The sequence below is a fragment of the Prionailurus bengalensis genome, chromosome E1 (assembly GCF_016509475.1).
Source record: "Prionailurus bengalensis isolate Pbe53 chromosome E1, Fcat_Pben_1.1_paternal_pri, whole genome shotgun sequence".
Lineage (NCBI taxonomy): Eukaryota > Metazoa > Chordata > Mammalia > Carnivora > Felidae > Prionailurus > Prionailurus bengalensis.
Window position 1 is genome coordinate 33,890,495 of NC_057347.1, and position 24,754 is coordinate 33,915,248.

At 43.5% G+C, this 24,754-nt stretch overlaps 1 protein-coding gene across 3 annotated transcripts in view; it reads left to right on the plus strand.

The window, feature by feature from the left end:
* The window catches only part of CA10 (carbonic anhydrase 10), a 490,509-nt gene that overhangs the window by 442,079 nt on the left and 23,676 nt on the right, over positions 1 to 24,754 (plus strand). For all 3 annotated transcript variants that reach the window (XM_043584025.1, XM_043584023.1, XM_043584024.1), the window contains one exon: positions 23,463 to 23,558. In XM_043584025.1, the coding sequence (XP_043439960.1) occupies positions 23,463 to 23,558 (96 nt within the window). The remainder of the gene's footprint in view (positions 1 to 23,462; positions 23,559 to 24,754) is intronic.

Sequence of the window (24,754 nt, forward strand, 5' to 3'; positions counted from 1 at the left end):
GTAGATGTATGGATTAATTAATAAAATGCAGATAATAGCATCTTCTTCAATATTAATACTTCTTCAGAGGCTGCTCTATATATGTCTCTGGGAAAGAAAAAAGCTACAATATATTGTTTGTTGTTTCACACCCCCCCCCCCGCCCCCCCCCCAAGATAACGATCAGAGTTTGGAGAATGAATAAAACTCGGGCAACTTATCCAGGCTGCAGCCACACAGTAACAAAGAAAAAGTAACTGCAAAAAGAAGGATAAAGTGCTTGTTCAAGGGTTTTACAGTTTTAAGACACGTCAAGTAATTCTTTTTCCTAAGTAAGAGGACAGTTTTTCTTCCCAATGGTGGCTGTGTTTGGTGAGAGGAATCAGCTTGATCAATTTGGGGAAAATCACCCATATCAACAAAGTGTATGTATTTAGGGCCTATGATGTGATGGGGATTGTGCTAGATCCTGGGCAGTCGCCTTCTAGAAAATCTGGGGGATGTTCTTATGAACGATCATTGTAACGCAGAGCAGTAAAGGCCTTACTAGAGGTATGTTGTAGGTACGAAGGTGGCACAGAGGCATATGAGAGCTTTTGTACCTGGAAGGTGAAGGCTGAGCAGGGTTTTGAAGGCTGAGTAAGAGTCTGCCAGATGAACACAGGGGTGAAGGGCACGTTGGGTGGAGGGACAGGCATTAGTCAGAGATACAGATGTGCAAGCAGTCAGGTCTGTCCAGGAAGCTGCAGTGACTTGGGGTGACTGGCATGTGTGGTTGGACAGGAAAGTGAAATCTGGAGGTCATGAAGTGCCTCTCAGCCCATGCAAAAGGGCTTGGACGTTTCCCTAAGGAGAGTGAGGTGCCACAGAGGGTTCCCTAAGCAGGGGAGTGAAGTTGTCTGCCCTTAGAGCCATCACAATGACCGTTGTGCAGAGACTAGATTGGAAGCAGCAAGGCCACTTAGGAGGTTGTGAAACATTCCAGGTAAGATTAGGCGAGACCCTGAACTGTGGCAGCGGCACTGGAAATAGGGATGAGGAGAGTTGCAAGAACTATTAGAAAGATCACGGAAATCCATGGGACGCAGTGACTAATTGGCTCCCTGGAGTAAGGAAGACAGCAGAGTCTTCCTAGGTGCCCAAGTTCATAAGCACGGTGCTGGGTAGGTGGTGGCATTGTTAGAGCAGGTGCAGGAGGGGGCAGATCCAGAAGGAGGTTCTGTGGCAGGACCCCGAGTGTGGCTTGAGACAGCTTGAGATTTGGAGTATAAAATTCCTTGCAAGTGCTTGTTGTCTCCCTTGCTGATACGCCGTGATTCACCACAACCAGTTGCGGCAGCTGTGTGGGATTGCCTTGAGTTAGCTTTGGATCTCAGCCATCCAGTCTTCAGGGGTCCTGCTTGCCAAATGCCAAAGAAAGAAAACGAACACGAGAACTTCCAGAGCAGGGACTGGGAAGCCGTGTTTGCTTATCCCTGCTCTACCCAGCTCTGTATGCAAGGTCCCAGAAAGCAAAGAATGGCCCTTTCTGGCACCCACACAATTCAACAGGTCTTAAGGCCACAAGCCTGCTCAGCTCAGAATGACTAGCAAGAGAGGTGTGTGTTCTGTGTCAGCCCAAGACAGAGTTAAGAGTCTCCGACTCTGGCAGGCCTAAGGGCAGTCCTCCTCCTCTGCAAAGCTCTCAAGAATCCCCCCACCAGAAAGCAGCCGGCCCTTGGGCAGCTCATTCTAGCTATTGAGGGAGGAGACTGGGAGGGCAAGGGGTCTGGCTGGTGGAACTCATTTCTGTTCAATGCAGCTCCACTGGGCAGAGCTGGGGAAATAGCCTTGGCAGAAGAATTGGGAAATGAGCTTTTTCTGAATCCTCTCCTGATGCACTGGAGAGGATTCTGGGAAGAATGCAGGGTATCCAGGGTCCACTTTTGTTTTAAGATTCTGGTTAGGAGCCAGCCTCTAGAATTGGGCTCTGGGGTTCAGATTCTAACTCTTCAATTTATTAGCAAAATGAGATATTGACCAAGCAACTTGACTTCTTTAGGCTTGGGTTTCCCCCCTTGTATAAAATAGGGATGATGAAAATGTTATTACCTGAACTCCTAGGGGATTTATCAGGAGGATCAAATAAGATAAGGCTTGTAAAACACCAAGCACATGCCTGGCATATTGTAGGATACCAATAAATGTTAGTTGTATAGCCATACTTCCTAAGGGCAACTGAGAGCAAGGACCCCCAGCTCAGGTGTTTCTTACTCATATGCAAAACAATGACCCAAACAATGGACCACTAATGAGTCTAACAACTCTTACATGGGGTGATCCCATGTTTGCTGGCAGTGAGCCATCTTCCTGGCGTGGTAGTGGTGGGGGTGGGGTGTGTGTATGTGTGTGTGTGAGAGTATATGTATATTTGGAGGAGGAGGCAATAAGGAAAGTGAGATAGAAGGTAAATTAGAATTCGTGAGTGCCTATTGCCAGTCTGGCATGTGCTAAGTGTTTTACATGCATTCACTTATATAATGATTGGAAAATAAGTAGTATTATCCCCATCTAAAAGATGAAGAAACTCAAGTTCAGAGAGGTTACAGTCCCTGGCCTTAAGTCACAGACTTAGTGCCAGGACTTGGGTCAGATTTCCAACTCTTTCTACTACTCAGAGGCTAAGGGGGAATTCCTACAAGGACACAACAAGTTATTATTTAAATCAGAGGAAAATACACATTTTAGTACTATGAGAATTCAAAAGAATGAATACAGCAAATCCAGAGGAAAAATCCAGAAAGCCAGCATGGAGGAGATGGCTTTCCATTGGCATTAGGAGGGGCTTTCAATTGGCAGAAATGGCAGCTTTAAAAAGAGTGGCCATTCCAGATGGAGACAAACAGCTTGAGCAAAGGCCAGACATTATGAAATTATGAGGCATGTGCACAGAGAGAAAGGAAACCCTTTAACGATAAGTTGTATGTTGTAGAGAAGTAGGCAAGAGAAGGACAGAAACATGGGGATTTGGCAGTAGAGGGCAGGGAGGTCAGAGCGGGGAAGGACAAGACAGCTGTAACAATTGGGAAAAGCCAAGAGGCTGGCCCCTGCCTGGAACTCACAGGGGAAGGGTTAGCGGTATATCTGGGGTGGCTCCTACCTGGAGAGACAACCTGAGACTCACAGGTGACCAACACACTGGGCCAGCTCCCTCCAACCTTAGAGGACAGGATGCCAGGCAGCTGGAGCTGAGGAAGGAGAGAGAGAGAGAGAGAGAGAGAGAGAGAGAGAGAGAGAGAGAACGAACGAGCCTCTATGCCTTTTTCTCTGCAGCTGACACTAGACAAAACCCTCCAGTGCATGAGGCCTCCATTCCACAGGGATTCATTTCTTGAGACTGTTCCTCAGGTCTGCTTAACCATCTGAGTCCCAAAGCATTTCCATGCATTTGGAGGCTATAGAGCTCAGGAGTCCACATGTTGGCTTTGCCATCGGGCACCAGCTCTTGTTCCATCCATTAATGTGACCCATCCACGTTACTTAACATCTCTACACCGTATCTGTAAACTGGAGGTAATGGTGAGGTCCTCGTGCAGAAGGGTTTTGTGAGGATTAAAAGAGATAATGCACATGACTGGCTAGCACAGTTCTGGTTCACACTAAGGGCTCAATAACGGTCACTAATGTTATAGTTGTTGCAGCTACTCATTGTGGATGTGAAACATAGAAATCTGGGGGTGGCGTAGACACTACAGAGAGAACTGGAGAAAGGCAGAGCTGGAATGGAGCTCAGAAATCATCCAACCCATCACCAGGGCCCAATGACAGGAGGTGACTCCCCCAGGTGCACCCATGAGTTGGTGTCCCAGAGGCCCTAAGCAGGCAGAGGAGCCGTGCTAATCCCAGGGAAGCAGAAGCTGTTTCTGTGGCGCCCAGACCAGGAACAGCTTGATCTATAACTCCACCTTTTACCATCTGGGAGATCTCAAGGAAGTCATCCCGCCTCTCTGACCTCAGTTTCCACATCTGTTAAGTGGGAACAACAGTTCCTGCCACTATATCTGTTACAGGATTTGAATGAGATGATGTCTATGGGGCATTCTAGACCCCGTTGGCCTGTAGAAAACTCTCTGTGTATGGTAGCTCCTTTAATTCTTTTCTAAATTGATAATCATCCCAGACAGGGATAGGTGGAGAGAATTAGAGAATCTACACAAGATGAAAGAAGCAGCTTGGACAAATTCTAGGGATGGGAAATAGGCTGTGTTTGGAAAATAAGAGACCTGGATTCAAGTCTAAGATCTACCACTTTCCAGTTGAGTGTCGTTGAGTCCTCAGTCTCTCTTGTTTGAAAGTAGTTTCAAGGTTTCTTGGTCTAATTCCAGCAGGGCTATTATGTGAGTCCAGTAAGGAAATGGATATGAACATCCATGATAAATTACAAAGCTCTCCAGGTATGAGCTGGTTTTCTCTCTCTGTGGACTGGGAACTGCTTGAGACCAAGACTCAGTTTCCATCTTGGAATCTCCACCCTGACACCATTCCTGGTACAGAGTGGGTGCTACCTCTCTGGGGATGTGAACTGCACTGTCTCCACTCCCCCTTGGGAATGTCCCAGACACCAACTGTGCAAGAGAATCAAACCTTCCCCTCCCACTGACCTGGTTCTGCTGGTAACTACTTTTTCCCGTCCAGGATGGAGCCATGATTTGAGGCCAAACCCTTCACTGAATGGTTGGGCCTGGCTTACAGGATAGTAGGGAAAGAATGAAATGTGGTCTCTCCCTGGGATGTTAGGCCGAGTAGTTTGCAAGTAAAGCCAAGGTACTCTCACATGCACACAGAAGCCCTTAGAATGGATGTTGAAGCCTTAATATAAACTGCCCACATCCCTCTTCCCAAATGCTGTCAGCAAAATGCTGTCTCTGCTCCCCTCCAAGAGTGTATTTTGGGAGACTAGGACAAGAGCACCATCTGGGCTCCCCTGTCGTACAACGAGGGTTAATTCAGCTTCCCTTCCCCTGCCACCTTTTCTCCACTGTCAGCACCAACCCACCTCTCCGCAACAGAACCCATCTATAAAACAAGGTCCAAGAGGAGAGGAAGGAACTAGGTGCATCCTGCAAAGCATTGGCACTGAGTGAGAGTCAGACCACACAGGGCTGTAGCAGGAAGGGTATTGCAACCCAAGCTCATTTTTGCTTCACCCCTGAGACACTGCACATACGTGTAGCATGAGAACCCCATCATAAGCTCCACTTGACAGATAAGGAAACTGACTTTCCCAGCCATGATCCTCAGAGCAGTACCACCAATCCACACCCACCACCACACTCCAGTTGTTTGCACCAGAGGGGTTGTTCAGAAAAGTGCAGGAGGCATTTGGGATTGTCACCACGATTGGGAGGTACTACAAGCAATTAGTGGGAGGGGCCCTAAGGTTGTAAAGGCCTTGTAATGCATGGGATAGCCGCACACATTGAAGACTTGACCAGAGCCAACTGTGCACAGCTCCCTGCCTATAGAACACTGCCTGGGGAGCAGAGAGAGGGCTGGATTCTAAGACTGTATCAACCTAGCCAGTAAACCCCTCAGCACCCGTAATTTCTTCCTTCTTCTTCAACATGCCATATCTCTGTGGCTTCCTCCCTCCTGTGCGGGGTGTGAAAACCCCCAGAGCAGATCCCATTATCCTCTCGCATTTGGTTTCATTGTGAGTTGCAGCAAGAGTATGGAACCAACATGGCCATCCTTGCATCATTCAAATTAGTTCCTGAATTATTGTTTTTGTACTTTTTCATTTAAGTATTAGCTCTTTCTTGGTGGTTTTTTTTGTGTTTTTTTTTTTTCCTATTTGTTTTTCAGTGATTGGCTGACCTTCTCTTTTTTCTTGGAACAAGCTAATACTTTTCTGTGTTTGCCAAAAGTTGTTTTGGAGTCATTACTCATCTTTTATAATCTTCCTGAATACTTTTCCTGATGTTTCAGAAGCTTGTCTGAGGGTGTCCTGTGCCCTGTAATCTGGGTTGATATGTTATTCTTTTAATCCTATATGTTTAAAGGGAAAAAAATCACTAAATAATTTTCAGTGCCATTTATGAGTAAAAAAGGTAAGCACATATTCAAATGACTTTTAACTTGTCTGGCACCATGACGTGAGCTATGCTGTTGAGTTGCGGTGATCAGATTCCAGGATCTGGAAAGCCTGGCTTACAGAGAACCTGGAAGAGTCTGACATGATAGTGAGGAAATGCACCCTGGTGAAGAGTCCCCTGTGCTTACAGACTTCTCTCTATAGTTTTTGGTCGAGTGATCTGTGCAAAAAGCAAATCTGATGTTATCACCATTCCCCATCCCTTCACACATACCCCTTGTCTTAAAACTTCTGGTGACTTTCCATTTTTCTTGGAATAAAGGCAAAATTCTTAACAGGATCTCCAAGACTGGGCATGGGTGTGGTCCCTATATTTTTCTCCTGGCTCATTTTACCTTCATCCCCCTAACCTGGGCTCCAGCTGTTTCTTCTTATACATGGCTTCCCTGGTGCCACGGGGCATTTGTACATGTGCTTCCTTCTGCCTCTGACGGCTTCCTCCTTTTTATCACCTCATGCCCAGTACAGTGCCTGGTGCACAGGGGGCACAAATAAATGGTAATTGAAAGAATAAATGAGAGAAGACATGGAATTCAGTTCTCAGGTTTGGGATATTTTGTTTTGCTTGGGTTTGATTTCGTTTGGCCTTAACACTCTCAAACCAGAGGTCACAGACTGGCAGCCAGGAGGCCCAGAAACTGTTCCTGACTTGGACACAGGCATTCTTTGATCTTGGTCCCTATCATCCCCCTGGTCTTGTCAACCTTCTTGGCCCCCTATCATCATTCCATTTGCAACTGCAGGCCTAAACATGCTGCCTACTGCAACTTTCATTTAAATATTCCATATAACCTTTCATTTAAGTATTTCAAATAAATATTTGGTTTCAATTTTATGGGACTTAATTGACTTTGACAAAAACTCAGGAGGCAACAGCCCACACCTCCCACCAACGTGCTTTTTTTTTTTTTTTTAGAAAGCACAAAACCCTGTCCTTGAAATCTTTGTGTTTCCAGATAAAGACCCTGAGGTCTAAACGGGAGCAAGGACCCACCCAACTACTGAGTGGCAGAACTGTCCTTTGAAACCCAGTCCCCTTGACTGCCAGTTTGGGGCTGTTTCTACTCCTCGTCCCTAGAGTCAATCCACTGTGGATGGTGTTTATGTCTATTTAATGGCTTTGAAAGTGTGCGTTTCTAGTCAAGTATTACACTTTACACAATTAACGTGTACAAAATAAAGCCTAGTTTTATGAACGTCGTTTCCAAACTGCTTCACAGATTGATTTACAAGAGGAGAGAAAACTTTCCTCTCTTATCTAAGAGATGTCATGTTTCGATTTCCCTTAATACGACAGGCAGGAAAGCACTCATCGAAAGTGACTCTTCTGAATTAACACTGACTAAACATGGGGAGTTGGCAAGAGGTCTGTGAGGATTTCATCTTCCTTCCTCCATGATGGCTTGTTTACAGCCTCTGCAGAAAGCAGATGTGACTGAATAATGTGTCATCAAAGTCTTGGTAGAGTTACTTGCTTATAGAGTTGGAGTCTGGCCCGGTGGTTCCTTTGCTCTGGTCTGAGAATCTGGAGCAATAGGGCTCTGTGCCTCTGTAATTCACCTAACTTAACCTTTGTTATCTCACTATTCTTCAGAGGACTTCTTTTTCTTCTAAAGACATCATCCAGGTAGCCCCAACTTGCCCACCCCAGCTATTCCCACTAGGATACCTGTAGGAATCATTTGTTAGACTTCTGAAAAGATTGAGTCCTCCAGTGTTCAGAATAAAAAGGAAATGTGTATATGTTTCATTATGCATATATTGCATTACCATATATAAAGGATTTTCCAAACATGCATTGCTTCCTTCAAGTACCTAAGCACATAGAATACGCCAGGCATTGTGCCACTCGCTGAAAATACAGCCAGATGTATAATTCGTTAACTTCTCAAATCCTTCCCCCAAAAGCCTAGAAGGCACAAGTGGTTGGCCTCACATCACAGATCAGGAAACGGAGACAGAAAAACATTAGGTGATTACCTGAGGTCACACAGCAGTAAGACACAGAACTTGGATCTTGAGCACCAGAATTTGAGATTCCGAGGCCCTCACGCAATCCAGCACCACACAGCTGCCTCTAATTAACAGGAAGAGTCTGATTGCTCCTCTTTTTCTCACTGATCTGAGGTTGGCTCATCCCAGGACTGACTGCAAAGTGGGGCTCAGAAGTCTTTTCGGTTAAGGCCTTGGCACGCACCTGCTGCAGGGCACCTAATAATGGTCATTGCCTGTGGATATTTGACAGATCATGTGTCTCTACTGTTTAATTATATCTAAACTAGTGAGTGCATAAACACTTACAAACAGCTACAATAGGACAGAAACCTTACAGCATGGTCCCCTGGAACGTCATTCACGTTGCACTGTGGGTAGTGGCCCCAAAGCAATGGAGAAGGAAACTTTCATAGCCTGACTCAGCCTCCCATGGACATGCTCAAGTCATCACATGATCATTGGGAGGCTGTTCCTTCTTCAAGCCCAGAGATCAGACCTCAGACAGACACGATCATTTGGAGGCTGTTCCTTCTTCAAGCCCAGAGATCAGACCTCAAACAGACACGATCATTTGGAGGCTGTTCCTTCTTCAAGCCCAGAGATCAGACCTCAGACAGTCATAATCATTTGGAGGCTGTTCCTTCTTCAAGCCCAGAGGTCAGACCCCAGACAGAGACATGCTGGCCATCAGGTTGAAGCACTGGACTCTTCTTTTTTAAGTTCAAAACTGAAGTCATTTTAAGCATAACAATAAAACAGGAGTAACTTACCAGTTTCTACGGTGTCTAAGAGATGGAAGAACCAGCATCACATTGGTTAAGTCAGAAGAGTCAACTGTTAAAGCCATGTTCTTGGGCCAAGATGAAAAATGATTCCACTAAGATAGGTATTAAGTTGGTATAGATGTGACTTAAATGTAGGTAAATCCTTCCTGAAATGTTCATGGTTCTTTTTTTCCCCCACTTCATTCGACCAAATTACATCGGAAGGTTTTTTTTTTCAATATTGACCTACTCTTGATTCCTGATACAAAACCTACTTGATCATAATAAAATAATAAAACAAAATACATAAAATAAAAATGTAAAGTAAAATAATAATAAAAATAATTTTTAACATAATGTTGTTTTTCACTAGCTAATATTCGTTTAGTCTTCTTGAAAATATGATTATAAGAGACACTGGCCTATTGCCCTTTAAATTTCTCATGGAACATGCTTATAAACCCATTTGACCAAGGCTATTCTCTGGGTAATAGAAGTAGAAAAATGATTCTTGTCCTAATCAAAGGAACTATATAACATGATATCCCTGCAATAATTAGAACAAAATGAGCCTTCATTAATACTATTTATGTGGGCTCTGGAGTTCCTTATTCAATAAACATTGAACAAAAATGACCTGAAGATACTGGAACATGGGTTTTCACCCAGGGGACAAGCTCTTCCACAGTATGACATTGAGGCTAAGAGAGTCAATGCATAGATAGTTTGAGACAACATGACGAGTACATCTACCATTTTCATCATACAAACTACAGAAAGAAAAGACTGTCAGAAGGTTCTTGGCATCAGATGACAATAAGATAAAGTAAGGTGCAAAAATGAATAATAGACCAACCTCGACCTCAAGAAGTATAGTCTCCAAGTGTTCACGACCTGGCTCCACTTTTATCTATGGAATATAACAGGTCACTTCATCCTTCTGGGCCTCTTTTCCCTTTATCTGAGCCCCAGAAGCCAGACATGTCTAATAGTAATAACCAAAACTCCCATTTAATGAGTACTTGCTTTGTGCCAGGCACAGTATCTAAACCCTGCTTTAGCTCATTTACATGCTTTAGCTCATTTAATCATCCTGACTCTTTGCGAGGCTATGTTGGAATCACATTTTCTCACGTGAAGAAATTGAGGCTCAAAGAGACTAAATAACCCAGAACTTGAACCCAAGACATTTAACTCCAGAACCAGTGGATGATCCTCATCCATGTCCTTCTCTGGGATGCATTGGAGGTCATGGGAGCACAGGCAGGAAGTAGTAGGGTGCCAGTGGTGAGAGCATTAATTAAAATCAGCCAAGGTTTGGGGCGCCTGGGTGGCGCAGTCGGTTAAGCGTCCGACTTCAGCCAGGTCACGATCTCGCGGTCCCGGAGTTCAAGCCCCGCGTCAGGCTCTGGGCTGATGGCTCAGAGCCTGGAGCCTGTTTCCGATTCTGTGTCTCCCTCTCTCTCTGCCCCTCCCCCGTTCATGCTCTGTCTCTCTCTGTCCCAAAAATAAATAAACGTTGAAAAAAAAAATTAAAAATAAATAAATAAATAAATAAATAAAATCAGCCAAGGTTCAGAACACACCTGCAAGCGTCACTTTCCATCCTGGCAGGTAGCAACAACTGGCTAATAGTTCCAGGAGGATCCAGACCTCATTCCCGGAGAGCATTCTGCTCTGACTTTCTGCAGCTTCTTTTCATGAGCATTGGAAGGGATACAGATGCTTTGAAAAAAGGGATCATGGGAAGAAGGTTTGGCTTCTAGAAACGGCTATTTCAGAATGCTTCATGGTGGGAGGCGGTGGAGAAAAGCATCAGGGAATAGCCTCACTTACTGGTTCTTGGTAAAGGTGCGGGAAATATGTCTCTTCAGAAGAGAGAACTCTCTAGAAGACTGTTGGCATGCCATTTGTTTTGTGACAACAGATTTCAAGTCCAGAAACCAGTAAGAAGGAAAGTATGTCCAGTCTTTGCATCACAGAAGGAAAAACGAGGGACATTGAATAACTACCTTTCATATGTGTGATACTTGGTATGCGTCACCTTATTTTGCATGTTTGACTATACCCTGCCTAGTTCCTGAAAGACAGTGTAGTGCATTTTGTATTTTATTCTCATGACGATCCTTAGGTGCATTCCCATATTACACATGAAGAAACTACGGCACAAAGGGAATAGACAACTAGCCCGAGGTTATTTGGACAGAAGAGGCATTTGTTTGGATTCAAAGGGATGCCTTTCCAGCACCCTCCTGCACCCAAACATAGCACTCAACACTTGTGTCAACCATCATTCATCTCAATGAAAAACACCAAATAATCCAAGTTGTGTAGAGGCACCTGGGTGGCTCAGTCAGTTGAGCGTCCAACTTTGGCTCAGGTCATGATCTCACGGTTCGTGGGTTCGAGCCCTGCATTGGGCTCTGTGCAGACAGCTCAGAGCCTGGAGCCTGCTTCGGATTCTGTGTGTGTGTGTGTGTGTGTGTGTGTCTCTACCCCTCCCCCACTCACACTCTGTCTCTCTCAGAAATAAATAAACATTAAAAAAAAATTTTTTTAATCCAAGTTGTGTTATCTTTTGGGAGAAAATACCATAGTTCACTCACATTTTATAGGTTGCTGTGATCGCTGGACCATATTTGGGGGTCTTTAGTCAATGAAATTATAGGCACTTATTTTTATTTTTAGCCATAATTGCATTCTATGTCTTAAAATGGAGGAAATGATCAGTCACCAGGCAGACAGTGATAATTGCCAAACCTTAGGGTGAGAATGTGGCAGTTGGTAAATATCAAACTGCCTTCTCCACCGCAGACCGTGTGCTCTTCCACATAAAGACAAACTTGTTAATGACTCTCTATAAATAAGTTCTAGCTTATAATTGTTGTTCCAAGCAACCAATGTTGAAATGTGATCTGCTCTCAAATACAAAACACCTTTCCTTTCCTCTTTCCTTTCTTGTGGAAAGAAAATGTTTGTACACTCAAAAGCAAAGTGGACCAGAGTCGCTTGGCTGTGTGACCTTGGAAGAGTTGTCTAACCTCTCTGTGCCTTTGTTTCATCTTTTGCCTATTTTGGGAACAAATGGGGTACAATGGGTGAGCTCCTTGAGGAAATCGAATATTCACCATTCATCTCTGGATGCCTGGGGTCTGGTATAGGCTGGGTGGAATTTGTGTCTTGACTGGAAGGAATCAGACTCTCCTGAATTGAATCTGTCCTTGAAATGTTTAAAGGGCTATAGAAATGTGACAGTGGTAATCAATATCATCTATAAAGAAGGGAGAGGTTAATATTGATATTCCTTCAGCATGTATTTTCTTCCTATCTTTATAGAACACTTAGCAGGTAACGTATGCCCATGAAGTTTTGTATTCATCTCTCAAATTTAAGCTAGCAGGATTGGCAGACTACGACCTGCCACCCATTTTTATAAAAATAGAGTTTTGCTGGAACCCAGAGAGCTTTGCTGGAACCCATTCTTTCGTATTTTGTCCGTGGCTGCTTTCATACAAAAGCAGGCTTGAGGAGTTGTGTCAGAGACCATATAACCCACGTAGCTGGATATATTTACTATCTCACTCTACAGAAAGCCTGCCAACCTCTCAATTATAGTATGAGCTACTGGGAATATGTTTCTCTTTAAAAGCCCTCATCTCATATCCAGTGCCCGGGACACGGGGTGCTCCAGAACACGGGGTGTCTGAACGGAACAAGATAAATCGGAAAATGATCCAGGTTCTGAACAGGCAACATCTTGCTCAAGCTTCCTGAGTGAACAGACTCAAAGTCAGGACCCAGAAGAGGCGGCTCCACACACCTCACCCCTGTTTCTGCAGGAGCTGAGGGCTCTATTATCAATTGCTTGTTTAGTAATTCTGAAGAGCTAATTACTGAGCGCTTACTAGATGCCAGGCCTTGGGCTAAATGCTTTCTGTATTTTGTCTTATAAAATCCTCAGCACAGTTCTGTGAAGTAGTTAATATTATTATCCCTGTTCATAATGAGAGCCTGCCTTGCCCAGGGGTACCCAGTGGCGAGTTCCCATTAGAGATACCCTGTAGGATTCCAAGCTGTCCCTTTACCGGCTCAGCCAGGTGCCTTGCTCTCCCTGTCCCTCGGACATCCCGTTTTATTGTATTACCTCCAGCCTGCATGGCTTCATTCACTCATTTTACAATTGTTGCTACCTTGCTACAGCTAATATGTGCCAGGTGCTGTGCTGGACACAGGGGACATCACAGGACCCATTAGATACCATCCTTGCCTGAATGAAGCTTAAAGACTAGTGAAAGTGATGAGCATTAATCAGTCACACCATATATTGAAATAAAACGGTGATATGTTTCAAAGAGGAAAGGCACAGGATGCCATGAGGGCAGGTTATGGGGATCTCTCTCAAGAGGTGGCCCTTGAGGTCAGATCTAAAGGAGTTTGTAAATAAAAGGCAGGCACAGAGGTGAGGGAATGGTGTCCTAGAAGGAAGCATGGTGTGTAAGGGAGACTAAAAGGTCACTCTGGCCAGAGCACATAGAACAAGGAGACGTGATTGCACAAGCCAGGGACCACACAAGGCTTGTGCTCAGATTTGGGTCTTTGTCTCGGAAGCACTGGGAAACCACTGAGGTATTTAAGCAGGGGAAATTAGAGTGGTGGTGTTATCACTCCAAATGCTGTGTGTGTTGTCTTCTGCTACAAGGCTGCTCTTTCCTGGGTTCACTGAGGGTCTCCTGATAATGGAGCACCACACTGAGAAAGACGAACTAAGGTGTCTACGTCAGAGTCTGAGAACACAGCTGGCCAGCCATGCCGAGGCATGAAGGGTAAACAAGCAGCAGCCTGGCATGCACCTGCAGGTCACCTCGTTGCTGCAAAGTGTGAGCTCGGTTTGAGACCTTTACGCCACAGGCTGTTCTCAGCCTAACTAGTGACAAGAACAACTTGCTGTCGACTTGGAAGTTTGCTTGCAGCAGTTCTGCTCATTTAGTAAAGATGACCTACCAGCTTGGAAGCTGAGATACTTGTCACCAGAGACAAGTCAGCCTCCTCACTTCCATTATGAGGCACAGAAGCTTTGCCTGTGGGCTTAAGAGTATGGTCATAAGAGTATGGTCATAAACACAATTCTCCACCACCCTTACAGTGGAGTCCAGACCCTTTAGCATGGCCTGCCAGGCTCTCCATGGTCTGGTCTGCCTCCCTGTTCAACTCCAACTGGTACTCTTCTCCCTCACTTAGTAGCTGCTGACTGAATGCTTTTGAATGAATCAATGTGTAATTGACCATATGATCCTGGGCAGGCACCTCTCTGGTTTCAGTTTCTTCATTTTTATATTTTTTTTAATTTTTAAAAATATTTATTCATTTTTGAGAGTGAGAGAGAGACAGAGCATGAGTGGGGGAGGGGCAGAGAGAGTGGGAGACACAGAATCCGAAGCAGGCTCCAGACTCTCAGCTGCCAGCACAGAGCCTGATGTGGGGCTTGAACTCATGGACCAAGAGATCATGACCTGAGCTGAAGTCAGATGCCCAACCGACTGAGCCACCCAGGAGCCCCTCAGTTTCTTCATTTTTAAAAGAAGTGGCTGGCCTGGGTTTTCTCTGAGGCCCCTTCCAGGATGAAGAATCTGTAGTATGCAAATTGGGATTCATTCAGCAAACACCTGCCAACATCTCCTCCAAGCAAGTCCCATGGCAGGCACAGAGGATATATGATGAAAGACATTCCTGCCCATGAGATGTTTACTCAAAGGTAGAGAAAAGAAGAGCTTCAAAATAACATGGTGCATGAGTGTGAGTAGAGCGTGAATTCTACAGGCATAGGAACTACGTGCAATCCCAACTCTTACCACTCCTTTGAGCAATGCATCTCACGGAGGCCCAGTGTCCCCATGACTCAAATGGACCTAACGGCACAACTCATGGAATTTTGCAAGGGTTAAATGAGGTGATGTTACTGCTGGTGTTATCTCTCTCATAAATAAGTGTTCAGCAAGTGTTGGTGATGATTATCAACAAATGATGATGGTGACTAATGTCAACAATAACATCCAGAGCCCATGCGATTGTACCAGCTGTCTATGGCTTACATCTGTTCTGATCACACAGTACTTAGGCCATCCCAGCTGTAAAATATTTTAAACCCGACCCTGGATGAGAGCGCCATGGAGCAGAGAGGAGCTGCACTTGATGCTCAAGGTCAGTGATTCATGGAGGATGTCCTCCTGGAGAAGCTGAGGCTAGAACTGAGCTGTAAGGTAAGGAAGGGTAGGCAAGAGCTCCTCTGTCTCCACTCTGCCCTGGGAAATCTTTCAAAAACACACTTTGGGTCAAGTGGTTTCTTCCTTAAAACCAGTGACTTCCAGTTGCACTTGGAATAAAATCAAAGCTCTTTACCATTATCGGCAAAGCCCTCCATGAGCTGGTCCTTCACCCTTTCCCAGCCATACTCAGCCATTTGTCCCTACCCCTTTGCATAGGCTGTTCTCTCTGCCAGCTAGGAGCCTCCCTCTAGTCTTGTATGCCCAGCTCCTTTTCGTCATCAGAACGCAGCTTGGATGTCGCCTCTGCAGACAAGCCTTCACCAACAATACACTTCCTGACCTTTTTCCCCGCTCCCACATGTCCTGCCCCCATTTCCTCCACTACTGCCATCCAGTTTGCAAGCCAAAGTCTTGTTTGTTTCCTTCAAAGCTCTTGATACTATCTGAAATCATCTCCAGGAGGTCAAGGACTTCATCTGTCTTACCCAGCTGGCCTCGGCATGCAGTTGGCCTTCCAAGATTTTTTGAACAAGTGAATTCCAGGTCCCTGTAAAGGTCTGAGTGAAGCAGCTTGTTCTGGGATGAGAACACAAGGTTCAAGCTAGTGCCACAAAGAAGAGTCCCATGAGTTCACGAAGGACTTAAGTACAGAGAATGTGCTGGACCCTGGTGTCAGGCTCTGAGCCGCATCTGAGCATCATGAAAAAAACCAACAATACCTTATTTCATCCTCTAAGATAGCTATTTCTCAGCCTTACATTTCCCTCTACGAGGGCACCCATCTAAATTAATAAGAAGTCAAGATTATAAAATAATTTCCTGTAATCCAGGGTTAACACTTCACATGGTAATTCCAATGAGGCTGGCAAAAGCCCTTGGGGCATCTCTTTAATGAATAACTAAACTTGGTGCTTAATTAGCATGTCACTAATAGCCCCCAAAGAGTTTGCTTTTGTGAGCAGTTTCCACATTGTCCCCTCTTGTCTTGTTTCCTTGCACTTCCTAAGAGGTCAAACATCCACTTGCTATCCCTTATTTCATGTCAGACACTGATTACCTTGAGTAAACCCCAAAGTTGAGTCTCAGGCCTTACCTGAGTGCTCATGCAAATTATTAAAAATTCTAAATTTGTAGGCATTGGGTTTTAAAATATTACCTGTAACTGGCAAGAAGTAATCCATAGACATGCCTTTCAGAATCCACCTGCCAATCTAACTAGCAAACTACACCCTGTACGTGGCTGCTCCCCCCACCAGCCCAAATCAACAGCAGGACCAACAGTAGACCCTCTTCCCCCACCCCCACCCACACCACGCACTTTGTGAGTGGTTAGTGGGTGCTTGATTGGCATCCCGGTGCCTGGCTGCAGATGAACAAAGCAACAGCTGCAGGAACTATAATTGCCACTAAGGGACCTGGAAGGTAGCTCTTTTTCACAGGGAAGCCCTACTCATGGTACGTGAGCTGGTGCAGGCCCCATTCATCTTCTGCTCTTTGCTTTAATGCCAGAATTGTGTCCTGACAAGTGGAAACAGGAAGCCTGGCCACTGCCAAGCTGCCTCGTAGGGTCTTTTGGGGCTCCTGACAGTTCTGAGGCTTGGGAGTTCCCACTCATCCCAAACACATACACATTCTGAGGCTCCTCCAGAACACTGTCTGCCTGAAATAGCTTCCTCCTGAAAGTATGCCCTCCCTCCCTCCAGGCTCTCCCTGCTTTAATCTGCCTTCTTACAGCCCATGCTGATTATCTTACCCTCTGCTCAGAACGCTTCCATAGGTCATCTTCTGGGCCTTCTATGATCTGGACTCAGCCCATCTCCTCACATACATAATTCACATACCCCTCAACCCAGTCTAAATGAACCAGAAGAGCAGGGAACAGCCAGACACGACAGGGCTCTGCCAGCCAACAAACAGTGTCTGCTAAACCAGTGTTTCTCCAAGTTTCATGTGCATTCAAATCACTGGGGGGTTGCTAAAATGCAGATTTTCATGCAGGAGATCTAGAGTAGGGCTCAAGACTCTACATTTCTAACAAGTTCCCTTCTGGAGGCCATGGAGCTGCTGGTCCCTGCAGTACACACTGAGTAGGAAAGCACTATGGATCTTTTTAACATCTGATTTGTATGCCTTGGAAGGGGGAATATGCTGTATTCAAAATAGCTTTATTTTAAGATTATATTAATTCTGTAAAATCACCATTTTGGTAGATCAAAAAGTCAATTTCACATGGTTCAACCTAACATAAGAAGCGGGCCATCAATGACTCCTAATAGGAACCAGAGCTCATGATCTCAGAATCCTAGCCAAGTTACCTTGGTACAAAGAGGAGGCAAGACATCAGATCAAGATGCCAGATGTGTCGACTTAAGCTTGGAGCAGAGCACAGCCTCACCCCTATATTTACCATCCCCTTTCTCACAGTCCCTGGCCCTTACAGAATGCCACCCTGTGGGCCTCCTCGTGGCTCAAGAGACTTCTTCCTGCATTTTTCAGTCTTGTAATTTGGAGAGAAGAACCACTCCACTGGACTGCCTTCCACTTCCCATCTCTCCAATGCCAGGTTCTCAGAACACGCTGAAATTTCAAGGCATACCCTGTAGCACTGGCACGTCCCCAGGTGGCTTTGTAGGTCACCTGGTGGGAAGATCTTAGCAGATGGCAGGATGTGTTTTGATTCTCATTAAAGAAGCTTACTCAACACTGAAGGGGGGTGTGGCAGGTCCCCCACAGCTCCTGGTTCTTCCACATGGCAACACTTCTCCACCTGCAGAAAGTCCTGGCTGTGTGTGTGGGTGAGCGGGAGGGAGGAAGGCAAATGATAAGCATAGGCCTGAACAACCTGCCTGATAAACTGGCAGACCACACTTGCCAGCCGCTGCCTATGGTTGACTTTCTGATTGCAGAAGAGCTGCTGTATGACCATCTGCCACCATTGGCAAAACGCACAAGAAGTGAAAAAGCAATACACACGTAGGATATTTCAAGAGCAGCAATACCATGCTCCCTACATGAAAAGCTCTACTGACTCAAGATGTTAGGGTTTTCTCAGATCCAAGGTTCTATCCACGCGATTGGGAATTGATGGGATGTGGATGCTCATTGCTTATGTTGCACTGGTTCTCCACTTCAGCTGCCCACTAGCTGGAGAGCATTTAACAAATCCCAGAGCTCTGTCCCCACCCCAAATCAATTAAATCAGAATTGGGGGAGCAAGCACAGGTGGGTATTAAAAGCACCCAGGTGATTTGAATGCACTCTGAAGGTTGCAAACCACTGTGTTAGAGGTGGTTTATCTTTTTATTTATTTTGAGAGAGAGAGAGAGAGAGCATGAACCAGGGAGGGGCAGAGAGAGAGGAAGAGAGAATTCCAAGCCAGCTCCACACTGCCATTGCAGAGCCCAATGCGGGATTCAAACTCACAAACCAGACACTTAGCCAACTGAACCACCCAGGCACTCCGGTTTTTTCAAAAATCAAAGAAAAGCACCTTTTTCCTTTTTTTTGTTTTTTTATCATTGACTTCCTTAGCTTCTGAAACTTCACTTCCTTTTTTTTAATGTGTTACAGGATATTGGTAATAATGAATACACAAACTTTTCAGAGGCACAAAACCATTTTACATATACTATCTTACTAGATTCTCAAATCAGCCTGTGGAAAATGTTAACACCACTACAGAGAGATATATGCTGAGCTTGCTGTGACATTGTTTATCAGAGAGAAGAAAAAAATGAAACAACCAGAAAGCTAGTAAGAGGCTAGTTAAATGTGTTGTGGGGCATTCATGCAACAGAAAATTGTACAGTTATTGTAAAGACTTAGGTAGCTCTGTACACACTGACTTATAAAGACAGCCACAAACTATTTTTAAATTTAACAAATCAAGCCCACAATCATACTTAGAAATGATCCCATTGTTACTGGGTTTATTCATTTTTTTTAACAACTTTTTGAGTTTTCTTTGAAATGTAAAAATTGTATATGTTTAAGGTGTGTAGCTTGATGTTTTGATATATGAGTATATTTTGGAAAGATCACCACAGACAAACTAAATAACATATCCATCACCTCTACATAGTTACTATTGTGCGTGCGTGTATAAAGATTTAATTTAAGAACTGTACTCTTAGTAAATTTCAAGTATACAGTGCACTATTGTTAACTATCATCACCAGGCTGTACTCAGAGCTCCTGAACTCATTTATTTTGCATAACTGAAACTTTGAGCCCTTTGACCAACCTCTCATTTCCCCTCCCTCCCCTATCCCTTGACAACCACCAAACTATTCTTTGTTTCTATGAGTTTGACTATTTTAGATGCTTTACATAAGTGAGATCAGACAGTATTTGTCTTTCTGGGTCTGCCTTATTTCACTTAGCATGATGTCCTTCTGGTTCATCCATGTTGTCACAAATGGCAGGATTTCCTTCATTTTTATGGATAAATAATATTCCATCTTATTTTCCTTTATACAGTTACTTTATCCATTCATTCATCAACAGAAACTTAGGTTATCTCCATATCTTGGATATTGTGAATAATGCTGCAATGAACATAGGACTGAAGATGTCTGTTTGAGATCCAGATTTGCTTTGGATCTATACCCATAATGGTACTGCTGAATCAAATGGTAGTTCTATTTTTAACTTTTTGAAGAACCTCCACAGTGTTTTCCATGATGGTGATATACCAGTTTACATTCCTATCAATGGACTACAAGGGTTCCCTTTTCTCTGTATCCTCACCAACACTTGTGATCTCTTGTCGTTTGGACCATAGCTATTCTAACAAGTGTGTAGTGATATTTCATTGTGGTTTTGATTGGCATTTTCCTGATGACTGTTGCTGTTGAGCACCTTTCCAGGTACCTATTGGCCATTCGTGTGTCTTATTTTGAGAAATGTCAATTCAAGTCCTTTACCTATTTTTAACCAGGCTATTTGGTTTTTGGCTAATGAGTCATATGAGTTCCCTATATAGTTTGGATATTGACCCCTCATTAGATATATGGTTTGAGAATATTTTCTCCATCCTATTGGTTGTCTTTTCACTGTTTGATTGTTTCCTTTTCTGTGCAGAAGCTTTTTAGTTGGAGACAATCCTGCTTGTCTGCTTTTGCTTTTATTGCCTGTACTTTTTGGTGTAATGACCAAAAACTCATTGCCAAGAAGCTTTTTCCCTGTGTCTTCTTCTACATTACCGTTTCAGGTCTTACCTATAAGTCTTTAGTTTAAGTTAACTTTGATATATGATGTAAGATAGGGTCCAATTTCATCCTTCTTCATGGGATATCCAATTTTCCCACTATCTTTTACTGAAGAGACTATCCTTTGCCCATTGTGTATTCTTAGCATACTTGTTGAAGATCTGTTAACCATAAGTGTATGGATTTATTTCTGGGCCCTTCATTCTGTTCCACCAGTCCATACATGTTTTTATGTCAGTACTATACTGACATAAAATTATTATAGCTTTGAAGTATATTGTGGAATCAGGAAGCTTTGTTCTTCTTATTCAAGATTGCTTTGACTATTTCAGAGTCTTATGTGGTTCCATATTAATTTTAGGAAGGTTTGTTCTATTTCTGTAAAGAATGCCATTGGAATTTTGATAGGGACTTAATTGAATAGTAGTATGAACATTAACAGTATTAATATTAATTTTTCCAGCCCATGAGCACAGGATGACTTTTCATTTATCTGTGTCTTCTTTAATTTTCTTTCATCACTGCTTTATAGTTTTTGGTGTACAACCCTTTCACTTCTTTGGTTAAGCTTATTCTTAAGTACAGCTGAGCCTTGAACAATGTGAGGGTTAAGGGTACCAACCCCATGAAGTCAAAAATCCCTGTGAACTTTTGACTTCACACAAACTTAATTGCTAATAGCCTACTATCGACCAAAAACCTTACAGATAACATAAAGTCAGGTAACACATATTTTGTACATACCTGTGTTAAGGTAACAGGTAAGCTTACCTGTGTAAGCTAGAGAAAATAAAATGTTATTAAGAAAATCATAAGAAAGAGAAAAATATTTACAATATTGTACTGTATTTATAAAAAAAAAAAAAACAAATCTGCATGTAAGTGGACCAGCTCAGTTCAAACCTGTGTTGTTCAAGGTCAACTGTATTTTATTCTTTTTGTTGCTACTGTAAATGAGATTGGCTTTATTAATTCCCTTTTCAGATACTTCATTGTTAGTGTATAGAAATGCCACCAATTTTTGTGTACTGAATGTGTATCCTGCAACTTTACTGAATTCATTTATTAGTGCTAACAGTTTTTTGTTGTGGGTGAATCTTCAGTGTGTTCTACATATATGATTATTTCATCTGGAGAGATAATTTTCCTCCTTTCTTTCTGATTTGGATGCCTTTTATTTCTTTTTCTTATCTAATTGCTCTGCCTAGGACATTCAGCACTATGTTGACTAGAAGTGGAAAGACTGGGTATCATTACCTTGTAATGGATCTTAAAGAAAAAGTTTTCAGTTTTTCCCTATTGATTATGATGTTAGCTATGGGCTTTTCATATATGGCCTTTATTGTGTGGAGGTAAGTTCCTTCTATACCTGCTTTTGTTGAGAGTTTTTGTTGTGAACGGATGGCAAATTTTGCCAGATGCTTTTTCTAAATCTATTGAGATGGTCATGTGGTTTTTATTTTTCATTCTGTTAATGTGGTAGGTCACACCAATTGATTTACAATATGTTAAACCATCCTTGCATCCCAGGAATAAATCCTACTTGGTCCTGATGTATAATGCTTTCAATGTGTTATTGAATTCAGTTTGCTACTGAATTCTCAGTATTCTACTGAATGCTCAGTATTCTACTGAGGTTTTTTGCCTCTGTGTTCATTAGGGATATTGGCCTATAATTCTTTTTTCTTAAAGTTTTTGGCTTTGTTTGGTATCAGGATGATGCTGGCCTCACAGGTTTGCAAGTATTCTCTCTTCAATTTTTTGGAAGAATTTAAAAAGGATCAGTATGTGTTCTTCTTTGAATGACCGGTGGAATTCACCCACAAAGCCATCTGGTCCAAGGCTTTTCTTTGTTGGGGGGTGGGAGATTGATTACTACTTCAGTTCTCTTTATTTGTATTAATCTGTTCAGGTTTTTATTTCTTCTTGATTCAGTGTTGGTAGGTTGTGTGTTTCTAGGAATTTATCAATCCTAGAAAATTTCTAGGATCCTAGATGATCCTAGGAATTTATAGATCTTAGACCTATATGATTTCTTAAACCCTACATGTGTATCTGTGTGTGATCTATAAGCATAAAAAATATATATCTGGAAGGATAGATGCTAAGCTGTTAATAGTCATATTGCTTGGGCTAGGATTACACAAAGGTGGAGGGAAACTTTTTTTAGTTTGTTACAAATATTATGCCTCCATGATTTTTTAAAAAATCTATTTTAAAACCACAGCCTGAGATGAATTCTAAGGAGAAAATCACACCTGTTTTTCAGAGGAAGCAATCAAGTCTCAGTGAGGTAGAGTAAATTATTCATATGGCTAAAAATTGGTGGGGCATTAGTTGAACATGTATGTGTGCTATGTTTCAAAATTTCTTAGAAAATAATTTTTGAAAAATTAAGTAAAAGAGGGAAACCCTAGTTTCCTGGAGGCAAGATCCAAGACTCCATGTGCTACCCACACTAACTATGGCACAAAGGCTCAACAAGCAGAGTGCTGACTTTCACTGAGCAAGGAGGGAATTGAGTCCCGCACGGTCAGATGACCTTGGCAGACTGGTGCATCAGGAGCTTCAGCCATCACTCTCTCTCTGTCAGGACTTCGGCATTTCATAGGCTGGCCACTGTCCTCTCAGAGTCACTGGACTAACTCAGAACCTAACCATTCCCTGCTTGCCTAAGGCCATGAGGAAGATTCACTCAGTGCCAGTGACAGCTGTGGATGCAGCCGGGAGAGCGCGTCCACCCCTACAGGGCAGTTCTACTCCTAATAATGGAAACTCACTTTACACACACTTTAGGGGGAATGTCCTGGGTTGGAGCCAGAGCCAGATGGGCACTGAGCTTATTAAAGGCATGATTATTACCAGAAAACATTTGCAAATATGTATGGGTTCTTTTCTGTATGTGTGTGTGTGTGTGTGTGTGCATGCATTATACACACACACACACACACACACATACACACACACACCTCCCTGAATTGCTTTCAATTACAAGATTGCCTTTACAATTGTTCTACAATATACCTTATGGTGAACCCTTCCGTAGGGTGGCTATGCTGTGCCTCACACCTTTTCATGTGAGACTGTTGTTCTTACTGCTGTTTTTCCCTCCTGCCAGGTGCAGCTCATCCACTATAACCATGAGTTATACACAAATGTCACAGAAGCCGCAAAGAGCCCTAATGGATTGGTGGTAGTTTCTATATTTATAAAAGTAAGTGTCTTTCGTTCTTTCATTCTTTTCTTGCCATTCCCACCCCAGGTCGGAATACCAGCTTAGTCTCTGTTGGATCTTAGAAATAACAAAAGGGGTGATGTCCATGCCCAGGAAAAGCTGCAGGGTGGTGACTTTTATATCCATGAGATCTATGAAAAAAGAGGTCTCTTTCATGAAGACGCAACAAAATGATGGTTCTTCCATTTCATAGCATCAGGGGCCTGAGGATTTAGGCAGTCTTTGTCTCAGAAAGAAAAAGGGTGCTAGATCCAGAGACAGGCTTCAGGTCCCACATCATGCAAAAGATTCAAAAGGATGCAACAGAAGGGGAGGGGTGGCTCCCAGAAAGCCCACAGGATCACACTCCTGTCCACCAGTTGCCCCTTGGAAACAGAGATGCAAGGGCAATGTGGGATGTCCCTCCCCTCCCGCACTGCCCTGAACAGCTCCCTCCAGCTTCCCTGAAGGTGCTCTGAACATCACCTCCCATTCTCCCCTTTCCCTCATAAGTATCCCAGGAGAAATTAAGCAAAGATCACCATGGCTGACTTTATGACATTCTTAGGAGACTCTATACCTCCCTAACAGTCAACGACGACAGATCTCCAGCCGTGAAAATTCTAAGTTGTTAAAAAAAAAATACTCCCCTTGAGCATTTTGACAGATATGGAGTGAAGCAGGTATGCACATTTAAAAGAAAATGGACAAAGAAGAAATGTCTTTCCAATTGGAAAAAGAAAGAGAGAGAGAAAAAAAACAAAAGGCATGTGTGACAGTTCCAAACGTTGGAAGTTGCCATGTCAGCCCCTTGGGAAGTTTTGGCCAGATCGTGAGAGGAGGTGCCCCAGTTGAAACTTGGAATCTGGTGGATATGATCAATAGAAATCCAGCATTTGCTACTGGGGGGTTTTTAACAGAGTTCTCTTGGTGACATCATCACTGCTTAGGACAATAGGCGTGGGGGTACCCCAGGCACTATACCCACTATTCCCTCCCCAAAAGCATCACCCTTTGCAATAGGCACTTTGTGCCATCTGGTCATCCTTCTCCAGAGCCCATGCCACCTCCTGAGTTCCTCTCCCTCACCTGGTTCCCGTCAGGCCTTTTTTGTGGCCTGGCCAGAACTGTACATTGGGCAGAGGCATTTGTGACATGTTGGCCACCAAACTCCTGTAGCTTGTCATCGGCAAATA